We start from the raw sequence: 13,822 nt of genomic DNA, 5'->3' as shown, positions 1-13,822 counted from the left end.
TGAAAAGGTTTTCCAGCTGTACCAAATCTTCCGGAGAAGGCAGGATCACTTGAAGTAGCCTAAGCCATGGAGCATCCTGCAAACTGATCCCTGCTGCCATTCCCATCAAGGTAGCACCATCAACACAGAGAGCTTCTTCCCATTTTAAACCGTTTATTAATACATCCCATCTTTCCCATGATAGATGGTTGCAGTTAGAGAAGTATATCCATCAACAGCTTGTGTCAAAACAACATACTTATTGTTCCTTTCCCTATTGTTGGGTAGAAGCAGCTGCTTAGTAGTTAAGGCCAAATGGAGTACCCCCAATGGGGGTATCCTCAAAATGATCCAAAAAGATCCAAAACCTTTTGAATGCCCACAAAGGGTAATAAAATGGCATGTGTGCAAGCTGGTCACACCAACAGCGGGTTCCTTACGATGCCCCCACATGCACAAAATTATTAAAAATATTGCATAAAATTACCTTCAGGCTGTGTATATAAAACATAAATGGTGTATATAAAACATAAATGAACTTCATGTTTAAACGTGGGTCCCATCCCCAAGATATCTCATTATGTATATGCAAATATTCCGAAATCTGGAAAAAAAATCCAAAACACTTCTGGTCCCAAGCATTTTGGATAAGGGGTACTCAATCTGTATAACAGTGCGCTAAAAATGGACATGCTGTTTGGTTGACTTTTTTTATAATGGACTTATTATGCCAGTTACCTCCAGGATTACATCCAAACATCTGGATCCAGTGGGAAGGTTTTAGTACCAGAACCCTGCCTATCTGGATATGAATAAGTTGAGTCATGGGTCTCTGCAAAGTCTTCCACCTTTAGACAGTTTCCAGCTTCTGTACCAAACATACAAGCAGTTCATCACTGAGAAGCCCAAGAGGCCGGCTTGACCACTACTCCAGGAGGGAACTTGGAGATTTGACAAGAAGAGGTTTCGCTGCTTTCAGGATATCCAGTTCAGGGTCCAGTGAGCGGCCGAGGCCTTCCAACACCATAATGGCAAAGACAACCGAGGCAAAGTTACTCTCCAGCTTCACCTGGAAGCACAAAGGCAAGTGCAGTAAGTTAGCTGGTCATTGGTTCGGCGACAGGCATGTTTTCAAGATTCATCCATTTGTGCAGAACAAGGGCCGCATCGTATGAAATGTTTCAAAATTGCAGACATTAAATGCGAAGGCTAAAATTGTTTTAAGTAGATGTCTGAAGGGTACGACCTGCCAACAGTTGGCAACATTGGTCTGAGATGAACCATAAGGTTTTGACCGATGCTGCTGTTCCCTCTGTCCTCCATGATCAGAATCTGGATCCTGAGCCTGCAATCTGGTGTGTGTGCAATAAACCTGCCCTAACAAGGCCAGTGTTGTCTATTTGGACTGGCAGCAACTCTCCTGGGCCTTGGGGCCATTGATCACCACCAGTTACCTGATCCTTTTAACTGGAAATGTCAGAGACTGAACCAGTGACCTGCATGCAAGCCAAAAGTTCTGCCACTGAGCCACAGCCCATAACATCCTGCAGCAGAGAGTTTCCCTCCTCCCAGCTGCCATGGTTGAGCCTGTAGGGACAAAAGGCAGTGCCAGGCATCCTTTCATTATGCCTGGACCAAAATCTCACTAGAAGCCTTCTGCAAGCATTGTTCCATCATATGTTGTCATGTGCACTAGTTTTAAAACGCTATAAGCTACTTTTGAGAGCCAGCGTGGTGTAGTGGTTAAGCGAGGTAGTTTGGAGCGGTGGACTCTGATCTGGAGAACCGGGTTTGATTCCCCACTTCTTCACATGAGCGGTGGATGCTAATCTGGTGAACCCAGTTGGTTTCCCCACTCCCACACATGAAGCCAGCTGGGTGACCTTGGCCTAGTCACAGATCTTAGAGCTCTCTCAGCCCCACCTACCTCACAGGGTGTCTGTTGTGGGGAGGGGGAGGGAAGGAGACTGTAAACCGGTTTGATTTTTCCTTAAATGGTAGAGAAAGTCTGCATATAAAAAACCAACTCTTCTTCTCCTTCGCATGGCCATGCCAATGAGACACCAACAGCGTCTTCTGAAAGACTGCTCCCCTTCTCCAACCCCAGGTGGAGATTCCAGGCAGATTGTCAGTCCAAAGGCCCAGCTGTCAGAGACTGGCTGATTCTGACAGGACCAGCCACCATTGATCAGCTGGCTGGTGTGTGGGCATCTGTGGCCCAACTGGCACTGATGGATGCCAGGCTTGACAATGTAGGATGCAAAGAAAGGGGGGGGGGTGTTCTGGCATCCCCACCATCCCCTGACAGCTGTTAGAAAACGTGATGGTGATTCAGGGCCTGATGCAGTTATGAGGATGAAGAAGGAAGAACTCATGCGCTGATATTCTCTCTCACCTTGTGGGTCATTAATAACTTGAAGACACTGGAAAGCAGGCTGGCTACTTGGAGCTGGAATGCAAAAGATTAAAAGAGCCATCAGTCAGGAGACCACTATAACAAACTAGGAAGAAGAAGAAGAGTTGGTTTTTGTAGGCCAACTATCTCTACCACTTAAGGCAGAATCAAACCGGCTTACAATCACCTTCCCTTCCCCTCCCCACAACAGACACCCTGTGAGGTGGGTGAGGCTGAGAGAGTGTGACTTGCCCAAGGTTACCCAAGCTGGCTTTATGTGTAGGAGTGGGGAAACAAATCCAGTTCACCAGATTAGCCTCCGCCGCTCATGTGGAGTGGGGAATCAAACCCAGTTCTCCAGATAAGACTCCTCCACTCCACCGCTCTTAACCATTACAACGGCTCTCAAGGAAGAGTCAAAGAAAGTTCCAGCCAGGACTGGGTGAGGAAGATATTAAGAGCAAAAAGACATGCATTCAGCATGTCTTGAATGTTTTGGTCGATAGCCAAGAACATCTATCAAGTTATTGTATCTCCACCCAATCCCGCTTTTTTCTCCAAATGCCCTAAGCACAGACTACATGGAAAAATCTATTTGGCTGACAGCCCTCATTATTTTCATTATCTGTATTTTTAAAATTACCTCTATTGTAACATTTTTAACCCACCCTTCCTCCAAGGAGCTCAGGGCAGCAGACCTCATTCTACGCTCATTATTTCTCCTCACAACATTCCTATGAGATAGAGCAGGTTAAGATAACATCACTGGCCCAAGGTTACCCAGTGAGCTTCGCGACTTCACTGGGGATTTCATTTCTAATCACAACATGATATTTTCATTTGAAATTCCTTTTATTTACACAAAATAGGTAAAGCTGAAGCACCAGGTCATTGCTGAACCCATGGGGTGATGTCACATCACGTTGTTTACTAGGCAGACTATGTTTCTGGGGTGGTTTGCCATTGCCTTCCCCAGTCGCCTACACTTTAACCCCGGAGAAAGGAGGCACTAGGTACTTATACGGGAATCAGGAACAAAATGAAGTACCAAACAACGACTAGAATGCAAACACAGATTTAGTGCAAATTTCGTGCAAGTGAGACATCAGTGCAGAAAGTGAAACAATGACAAACATCACAATACAATTCTAGAATACATTGCTCCCAACGGAGTCTTCAATGAGAACGTCTAATACTCTTTGCAATGGTCCCAAGGACTTCATATAGGAAGCAAAAAGCAGAACAGGTCAGATCGTGGTCGAAACGCAGTCCGGATTAACTTGACGTTTTCACCACCGCAAAGGCGGCTTCATCAGCAACTCTGTTCGGTATCAGGAGACAAGGCTCCTAAATAAAACTCCTTAATATAAGAGTGTATCAAAACTCTACAGGGAGGAGGAATATTCTACAACGCCATCCGACTTTGAACGGAGCAGCTCAGTGAGCGTTGTAGAATATTCCTCCTCCCTGTAGAGTTTTGATACACTCTTATATTAAGGAGTTTTATTTAGGAGCCTTGTCTCCTGATACCAAACAGAGTTGCTGATGAAGCCGCCTTTGCGGTGGTGAAAACGTCAAGTTAATCCGGACTGCGTTTCGACCACGATCTGACCTGTTCTGTTTTTTGCTTCTTATATGAAGTCCTTGGGACCATTGCAAAGAGTATTAGACGTTCTCATTGAAGACTCCGTTGGGAGCAATGTATTCTAGAATTGTATTGTGATGTTTGTCATTGTTTCACTTTCTGCACTGATGTCTCACTTGCACGAAATTTGCACTAAATCTGTGTTTGCATTCTAGTCGTTGTTTGGTACTTCATTTTGTTCCTGATACACTTTAACCCCAGCAAGGTGAGTATTCATTTTACCGACCTCGGAAGGATGGAAGGCTGAGTCAACCTTGAGCCGTCTACCTGAAACCGACTTCCATGGGGATCGAAGTCAGGCCGTGAACAGAACTTTGACTTCAGCTTACCACTCTGCACCACCGGGCTCATTTACGCAAAACAGGGAGATGAAAGTCACACGGGATAAAGAGATCCAAAACCACATGACAAGAGAGGGGACTGCTGCCTGCAGCAGATCAGGGCATTCTCTTCCTGGTGTTCGTATTCTGGGGTCTCTAGCCCATGCCTTCTGAGTAAAGGAGACAATGCTGCTGCCGTTGTCTGGTTTGTGGGCTTCCTACAGGCACCTGGTTGGCCACTGTGTGAACAGACTGCTGGACTTGATGGGCCTTGGTCTGATCCAGCATGGCCTTTCTTAAGTTCTTACAACACACTCCACAATTTGGCTAAGACAACTGACCTTTCCCAGGGCGATGGTGTTGCTCCGGGCCTTCACCACCAGCTCTGCCATTTCAGCTTTGAACCTCTCCACATCCTTGCACTGGTTCGCTCGGGAGTGATGAAGGATTAACTCTGCCACTCTCTCCCCCTGTAGATCATACCAAAAAGAAGATGAGGCAGGCCTTGGGCACCATCCCTTTCTGTGCAAAACTCCTGCAGGGGGTGCTTTCAAAGGATTCAGTTTTCCTGCCCTTTGGTATACTAGCAGCCATTCAAATCTGTCCCCCACTACCATCAAACTACACAACCAACAGGCCACAGGACAGAATGAGGCTGAATGCAAAAAGCAGGGTGTAGACATTACTCCTGATCTCTTTACCATGGGTCAGAGACTGGAAGCCAGGCCCAAGCTCTCCCCAACCCCCATCCCCAGCATGCATTTTTCCTTTATTTGCCTTTACTATGATTTTATATTATGCTTTCACCAGCATTAACCATGGCTAATGCTAACCAGAATTATCTGATAACCAAGGTTTGGAAACCTGCTTCAAACTCTATGTAAGAGGAAAACACTGCTTAGCAGTAATCTGATGGCAATGCTCAACGGTTTAAGGCAACCAACCAAAACCAACTCATGCTGGACACAGAAAGAAGGAAAGTCAGAGAATGCAAGCCCATGGACTGCTCTTAATCTCGTAACCTTGGTTAAGAAATTGGGAGCTTTACTTCTGCACTGGCCCATAGCAGCTTCCCGTGTCACTGTGGATACCAAAGATGCCCCAGGGATACGGACATTTTCTCATCATCGGTTGTAGGTTATCCGGGCTGTGTGACCGTGATTTTTTCCTCCAAGGTGCCTAAAATGTTGGCAAAATCTAAGTACGCAGAGAAGAGTCAGACTCACTGATTAAAGATAAAGTTGCCTTTATTGAGGGAGCTACATTTTAGGATAGGAATGAGAGGCAGAGCCTCTGGCTGTCTATCCAGCTAAGGAGGGAGAGAGGGTAGAAAGACTTCCAAGAAGCAGGAAATTAAACTCCTAAGAATAAGGACAGACAAGAGGTGTGAAAAGGGTGGAAAGGTCTCTAGCCTTACAGCAATAACTAGCTGACCACTTGCCTGCCCCCTGTTGGGTCTTCTTCTCAATTCCTTTGCATGCTAGACTCTTCCAACAAAAAGGTAGAAGGCCTCACCTGTCCTAGTACCACAGCTGTAAACACCGCCCGGAAGTTCTCGAGGTCACCACTCTGCAACTCTGCTATGATTCCTGCATCCAGAAGCACCAGTCGGAGCGGGGAGTGTGAAGGCTGCACTTCCAAAATTAGTGTGTCGAACAGGTCTACCATGCTAGTCCGGACCTCAAGGTTAGCACTGAAGTGCTCTGCTCCCTGGACTAGAATATTCCCAGGGTGCAGGTCAGCATGGACAAAGTTATCAACAAACACCTGAGGGATGGAGAATCACAACATGACAAATGCAGTCTCACAGCTTCTAAAGACAAGAGGCTCACATGCTAAATGGAGTGGCCAACACTGAAGAACAACAGTTGGTTTTTATATGCCGACTTCCTCTACCTTTTAAGGAGAATCAAAACGGCTTACAATCTCCTTCCCTTCCTCTTCTTCCCTTCCACAACAGATACCTTGTGAGGTAGGTCGGGCTAAGAGAGTTTGGAGAGAACTGTGACTAGCCCAAGGTCACCCAGCTGGCTTCATGTGGAGGAGTGGGGAAACCAACCCGGTTCACCAGATTAGAGTCCGCCACTCATGTGGAGAAGTTGGGAATCAAACCCGGTTCTCCAGGTTAGAGTCCACTGCTCTTAACCACTACACCACGGTGGCTCTCCTTCTGTATGAGAGGCCAGACAGAGCATACGAAATTGGCTAATTCTGACTCATGGTATATTTAGTTCAGATGTCTAAATGCTTATTTGAAAACATGCACATTAAGCGATATTCCGATCACTGCATACCGTCAGAAACCAGAGAAAATCTGGACTGATCGTTCAGTGGCTCAGGGCCTGGAATTCTTGCATCCTGCTGGACCTCATCCAAATACCCTTTTTGTAAAAACCTAACAACGTGTGTCCTATTAGCTCGTCAACTTGGCAGCAACTTCAAGATCAGCAATGCCAAAATTCCACAATCAAAATACAATATGCAAGTCAAATGCACTGCGTCATTCATTCCAGTCACATAATTAGGGTTTTCTGGTTGGAGAAAGTGGAATTGCATGACACAGATTCTTAGCTTCCTGGTGGATAAGCTAATGTGAGCTGACTGCAGAAACAGGTCAATGCCTCTTACCATCTTGAGCAGCATGTCCATGCCCATTTTGGCTAACTTCTGCCGCAGGGCCATTTTGACCTCGGTGTGCAGATACTGAGATACTGGTTCAGCTGCCTTTAAAAAAGACCAAGCAGAATCAGGGAGGCCCAGCGGAAATCCTTCCTGACACTTCAGGAACATAGCGTATTACATTTGGAAAACAACGGGGATGCTGTAATCAACGTACCTGGGAAGGACACCACATGGCCCGCACTGGATTCAGAAGGAGACATTTCCACTTATCCATTACTTCCATTCCTCCGTTTAGAAATCTCTCACATCACAAGCTTACGCATTTTTTGTCAGAAGTAATTCACACTGGATTCCAAGAGATTTAGGCCATATTTGCATGGGAGGTTTTGCCTTGGATTTGCCGTTCTCTAGATGCGCATTTCCCCTATCTGAATTCTCAAAACTCTGCACGGGGTCTTGTTGTTGAGTTTTGAGAATTTGGATGGTGGGGAAATGTGCATCTAGAGAACGGCAAATCCAAGGCAAAACCTCCCCTTGCATAAATGGCCTTACTAACAAGCAAGTCTGCAGATCAGCTTCAAATACCTTCCATGCAGCTGGACAAAACGTGGTCACTGACATTAATGAAGTTGTGGTTTTATCAGGAATTGTAAAAAAAAATGCCCAGTCAGACAAATAGTACCTTGGACAGATATAAGCTCCTGGTTCTTGTAGGTTATCCGGGCTGTGTAACCGTGGTCTTGGAAGACCACGGTTACACAGCCCGGATAACCTACAAGAACCAATGAACTCTGACCGTGAAAGCCTTCAACAATAAGCTCCTGGATTTGAAACGAAATAGTTGTCAGTGGCCACCCTAGAACCCAGGCCTAGATGGGAGCCCACACAACCCAGTTCCATATAAATAAAGTAACTTTCTTGGCACTGGACTATTTTTTAGGTCTCTGGTGTTAGCAAGTTGTCTTTAGATAGGGTCCCCTGGTGTGTGCCCTTTACTCCACACAATACAATTTCTGGTTATAGGCTTAGCATGAGCTTTCCTGAAAACCAGCCTTGTTTAGCCATCCGCCACAGGATTACTTCCCTGCTGGAAAGACCAATCTGGTGTGCAGCCAGTTCCCCCAAGACAGCAGAAGTGAGAGGAAAGACATTCTGGTTGCTGTCTTTGCCAGATGTTTAAAGGCTGCATCACTTCCATCAAAGCAAGAACACCAAGCAAGGAAAGACCTGCCTGGCCCCAACTGGATGTTAATACTTGATTCTTTCCAACAGGGTCAAACTGATCGCCATCAACTCTCTCTATGCCCCTTCCCTTGTAGGGTCTGTCTATTAAGTTGGTACACCTGAAGGTAAGGGGAGGGGCCGTGGCTCAGTGGAAGAGCATTTGCTTGGCATGCAGAAGGTCCCAGGTTCAATCCCCAGCATCTCCAGTTAAAGGGACTAGGCAAGTAGGTGATGTGAAATACCTCTTCCTGAGACACTGGAGAGCCGTTGCTGGTCTGAGTAGGCAATACTGACTTTGATGGACCAAGGGTCTGATTCAGTATAAGGCAGCTTCATGTGTTCATGAAAAGGTCTGTGTTTCCTGGTTAATGTGAGTCACTTTGAGACAATGTCTGAAAGGTTGTCTATAAACATAATCCTAAATTGTCCCCTGACCTGGATGGCTCAGGCTAGCCTGATCTTGTCAGATAGATCTCAGAAGCTAAGAAGGGTGTTACCCTGTTTAGTACTTGGATGGGATACCACCAAGAAATTCCAGGGTTGCTACACAGAGGCAGGCAATTGCAAACCACCTCTGTTCGTGTCTTGCCTTGAAAATCCCACAGGGTCACCATAAGTTGGTTCCACCACCAAACTGTTCCCTGAGTGTGAAACTTCTCCTTGGTAGCACCAACTGTATTATGGAGCTTGACTTCTCACAGGCCCAGCACAAGATCAGAAACCACAGGATACAGCTACCTTGCAAAAGCTAAGCAGGGCTGGATCTGGCTGGTATCTGGACGGTAGGAGGATTTCTGGGAATCTTTTTTTTGTTAACCTGCCTTAAGTTCAATGAAGAACTTAAGAAAAGAAGAAAGGCAGAATCTAAATAAATACAAAATGGCTAGCATATTCAGCAAGATACACTTCCTTCACTTTGACCACTGCCTGGAGCAGAGGTCCCCAATGTGGTGCCCGTTGCCACCATTCCTGGTACCCACCAAATGTTTTTAGAAAGTGGGTGGGGCCAGGTGGGGCTTTTGCCCAGCAAGGCTTCTGATTGGCTGTTGAAGATCTGATTGACCATGCAGATTTTTTAAAAGGCTGCTTTGGCGGCAGCGGCCACCACAGCACTCGGATCTTCACTGTGTGACTGAGGATAAGCTGCAGCAGCCGTTTTGTGGCTGTGCCCACCACACTGTGTCAGAATTACAAAGGTGCCCGCAGGCTCAAAAAAGATTGGGGACCCCTGCCTGGATAACAGAAGGGTCCAGGGAGTGCAGAAGTTGTCCTGCTCTACAGCGATGTTCTCACCTCAAATGTCTCCACTAGGATGTTTCTTGTGACAAAAGGGCGAAGCGGAACGGGGAACTTCACAGAATCTTCATCTCGGAAATTTAGGCGAAAACGCTCAAGGTTCCTCGCTTCACAGCGCAAGTCAATCTAAAGAGCAAGTCAGGAAGAAAAGCAGAAATACGGGCTGAACGATACGCCACAAAAGACTAATACACTTTTACCTTTTGTGACAATCATCCCTGGACAGCCTTTGACATTTCAGTGAGTATACAGGACTATGTTCCCAGGTGGTGTTTCCTATTCCCTTCAAAGACACGCTCACATACTGGCTGAACAAAAGATGAACTTACACAACATCCACCCACTATTGGAATACTGCACTATGGTAGTGCGACAGCGCTCATTCAGAACTGGATCTCCTGTGCAGACAATCGACAAAAGAAGGTACAGGGTGACCTAATTCACAGCAGAGGGCTGTAGCATGGCAAACCCGTCTTTGTGGTATAGCACACACAGCAGGCATAAAATGCTTCAACAGTCTACTTCCACACATTAAATTAAAGGGGCAAGACAGTTTTTCTCTAGGTTCCTGGGAACACTGCAGAAGGAGAGGGGAAAGCCTTGGAACAGCTACTGTTTGGCTTCTCCCCTCCCACAGCGGATGCTATCAGCAACTGTTTGACTTGCCAGCATCAGAGACAGAGGTGAGAGAGCAAGGCCTTCTCTACTGGGACCAACTCCCATTTGACTTGGGGTTGCCAGCAGGCCTGGAGAAAAATCTCCTCTCCCTTTAATACAGGCTTAATGTGTAGAAATGGGCAGCTGAAGCTTTGGCAGAGTGGAGCCCTGTGGCTGCTTTCGAAGCTCTCCTCTTGGCCTGAGTTCGAATCCGACGGATGTCAGTTTCAGGTAGTTCTTTCCCCTTTGACTGCTTCATGATAGAGGTCTATAAAATTATGCATGGTTTGGAGAGAGTGGACAGGGAGATGTTTTTCTCCCTCTCCCATAATACTAGAACACGGGGTCATCTGCTAAAGCTGAAGGGTGAGAGATTCAAAACAGACAAAAGGAAGTATTTTTTCACACAACGCATAGTTAAATTATGGAACTCCCTGCCCCAGGATGTGGTGATGGCTGCCAGCTTGGAGGGCTTTAAGAGGGGAATGGACATGGAGGAAAGGGGTATTCATGGCTATTAGTTGGAATGGATGCTGGTCATGCTGCATACGTGTTCTCTCCAGGATCAGCTGAGCATGCCTATTATCTTAGGTGCTGTGGAACACAGGCAGGATGGTGCTGCTGCACTCATCTTGTTTGTGGCTTCCTAGAGGCACCTGGTTGGCCACTATGTGAACAGACTGCTGGACTTGATGGGCCTTGGTCTGATCCAGCAGGGCCTTTCTTATGTTCATCAGGTCAGTTCTTTCCCCTTTGACTGCTTTATCAGTTTACTTAGATCCAGGATTCAGCCATTTTATCTGTGCTGAGATGTATTTGAGTTCTGTTTTAATGCCATTTTTAATCATTGCACAGCTGACTAGAAAAGTATTTAAAGCTGTGGGTCAACACTTTTTTATGCTGCTAATCACTGCTAGGTGCTATGATTTAAAATATTTTAATCTGGTTCACCAACTTAAAAAACCCTGTGGAGGAGAATATTATATTATACCATACTATATAAAATGCACATAATAGAACAGAATGATCTATGACACCAGGAAGGCAGCTCAGCAAACATGAGGTTCTGAAATTTGGCCCGGTGAACAAGCCCCAAATTGCGGAAGATCAAAAGAAAAACGGTCGCCTGCTCTATACGAAACATCTTTCTACCTGCTGAGTCATGAGTTTCTCAAACTCCTCCACAATCTCGGTTGGACTGAGCCACTTGAGCCCGGGAAAAAGCTCAATGAATCGGCTAGCTATCTTCATCAGAAACAGATCCATTTCAACCTGATGAACTAATCCAGGATGCAGCACCTAGGCAAAGAATACATGAAGACAGATTATTACTTTGGGCACATAATACATACTGATATAGCATCCACAAACCAGTCATTACATAAGGATCATGATTGTTCTGTTAACCACTTACAATCTTGGGCTCCTTCCATATGTAGACAATTGTCCATGTACGCTTGCTATTGCTGTGAATGCAGAAACATTTGCAGTAACAAGAGAGTATCCACACAGAAGTTTTCCTTGCACTTTCCTTGCCTCAATCCCCACACCTACCATTTTCTCCTCTTTCAAAGGGCTTTTTTCTGATTTTTTAAAAAGTAAATCAGTAATAGCTAGATAGATATAGCATTATAATGATCCATTGCAACAATATGCTAGCTCCCAGATTTCATTTTTTCAAAAGTGAAGTCTCTAGCCTTTTTTGTTGTATCATTATATATTGAAATGTGCAGTCAGTACCTTCCCCCTTATCACGCTGAAAAGGCTAGAGACTTACTTTTAAAAAGAAAGCTGTGAGGTAGGTTAGTCTGAGTGTGTCTGACTGGCCCACGGTCACCCAACAAGCTTCCATGTTAGAGTGGGGCTTCAACCTTGAGACTCCCAGATCCTAGGCCAACACTCTAACCACTACAAAACACTGCTCCTCTTAAAAGCATATAAGTATGCACAGGATTGGAGCCATTACTTACTTTAATGGCCACTGGAACAAGCTGATTCCTTTTGGAAGAGGATGGCAGCATGCTGGGATAACTGGACCTTTGCTCCTGAGAATGTTTGCTCCAATTATCACTTCCACGGCGACCATCTTCGTGAAGTAAATAATGGGCACCACCCGCTTTTGAAGCTTCCTCATGCTTTTTCTTCGAAAGCCAGATGAAGAGTCCCCTGAGCCCAGACACCTGCCAGGCTTCCACAACAGAATCCACCGCCAAATTCCTTGAGATCTCTTTACGCAGCGGCTCTCCAAGGGCAGAGACGTCCACGTATGCTTTATATACCTGGGCCACACAGCCGGAGCCGACGGGTTCCCGGCTTTCAAAACGGAAGAGCTGATCCCAGCCTTCCCCAAACGCACTGCGCAAAGAACCCTGGGTGTAAGTCCAAGGATGAGGGGCCACCTTGATGTGGAGTTTGGAAAACTTGGTACAGAACTCCTCCGAGAAGAGGTCTCTCCTAGTGCTGGCCCACTGGCCCAGCTTGATGTACGTGGGGCCAGAGGTTTCCGTGGCCTTTAGAAGCAGGTGGAACCAGAAGGACGCAAAACCGGAAGACAGGTAGGTGACGGGGTAAAGCCAAAGCAAAGGGCCAAACTTCAGCAACAGAAGACAGACGCGGATGGTTAGGGAAACAGCTGCCGCAATATGCCGGAGGAAGCTACTTGAAGGCCCACCGTTATGAACGTGTACATCTACTTCTACCCAGGCTCTTTCATGGGGTACACCTTCGCACCTCACACCCCCAAACAACCCTCCGATCCCCCAGGACACTAAAGTGATCTTCGCCCAGGCTTTGGGCCGGACCCGTCCGCGTGCCTCCTGAGACGGGAACCTGGCAGGCTCCGGGCCCCACCTTTCCCTTCCAAAACACGACCACTTTCTCAAGCGGAGGATTCTGACGTTAGAAAGGAAAACCCGGGCAGCGTATTGCCAGCGAGACATCTGGACAAGCGCCATCCAGAGCGGAGGGGAGGCCGCTGACTCAGACGCCAGCCCTGTGAAAAAATATTTGAGAAAGAGCTCTGGAACAAAGCAGCTTAAGCGTCGACAGCCGAAGAAGGCGGCAACGTTGCGATTAATGGCTATCCCCACCCACTCCCTGGACATGTCACTACCAACATCTGCCTTGACATAGCACAACCCAACACATGTTCCGATGGGCTGCCTTACACGGCTCTCCAGCCATCAGGATCCGGCAGGCCCGATTTCTGGCAGGATGAATGACGTTTGGAGCCGCGAAGCTCATCGGTCGCCTCTAAGCCGGCAGAGGGTCGCCGGTGCCCTCCTCCGCCCTGGGCTCGCCTGGACGCCGCGCATCCCAAGGTCGCGTCCTTTGCCGCTTCGATCTCCGGCCTCGGTTGCTTTTCGGAAGCGATTCGTTCATGCATGCATGCATGCATCGATTCATGCATGCATGCATGCGTTCATCCGCAGCGCACTCTTCGCGCGGACAGAGCAGACTTGACTCTGCTCCGCAGCAGCTGCCCAGGACTCCACGTGGTCCCCGAGGGGTTCCGTAATGATTCCACGGAACGCGGCGGGAGGACCAGACCCGTTCGAGGCTTTCCCGTTCCAGCCCCTTCCGCACACGCAGCGGGAGGCGGAGGCGCCTCCTCTTAAAGAGACAGCGTCGGTGTCGGCGGTGGGGTACCGCACTTGCATTCCCAGCGACGTATTAAGAGTGTGA

At 47.1% G+C, this 13,822-nt stretch overlaps 1 protein-coding gene across 1 annotated transcript; it reads right to left on the bottom strand.

The window, feature by feature from the left end:
* Positions 1–902: 902 nt before the first annotated feature.
* Positions 903–13,077, bottom strand: ADCK2 (aarF domain containing kinase 2). Its single transcript, XM_056847120.1, has 8 exons — positions 12,109–13,077; positions 11,291–11,437; positions 9,479–9,607; positions 6,968–7,063; positions 5,855–6,106; positions 4,681–4,809; positions 2,375–2,428; positions 903–1,048 (listed from the first exon to the last, which is right to left on the bottom strand). The coding sequence occupies exons 1-8, from the start codon at positions 13,075–13,077 to the stop codon at positions 905–907; spliced, it is 1,920 nt and encodes a 639-aa protein (XP_056703098.1). The 3' UTR covers positions 903–904.
* Between the last annotated feature and the right edge of the window lie 745 nt (positions 13,078–13,822).

The sequence above is a fragment of the Euleptes europaea genome, chromosome 3 (assembly GCF_029931775.1).
Source record: "Euleptes europaea isolate rEulEur1 chromosome 3, rEulEur1.hap1, whole genome shotgun sequence".
In the NCBI taxonomy this organism is placed as follows: Eukaryota; Metazoa; Chordata; class Lepidosauria; order Squamata; family Sphaerodactylidae; genus Euleptes; species Euleptes europaea.
The sequence above is the reverse complement of the archived record's forward strand: the minus strand, read 5'-3'. Positions and strand labels throughout refer to the sequence as shown.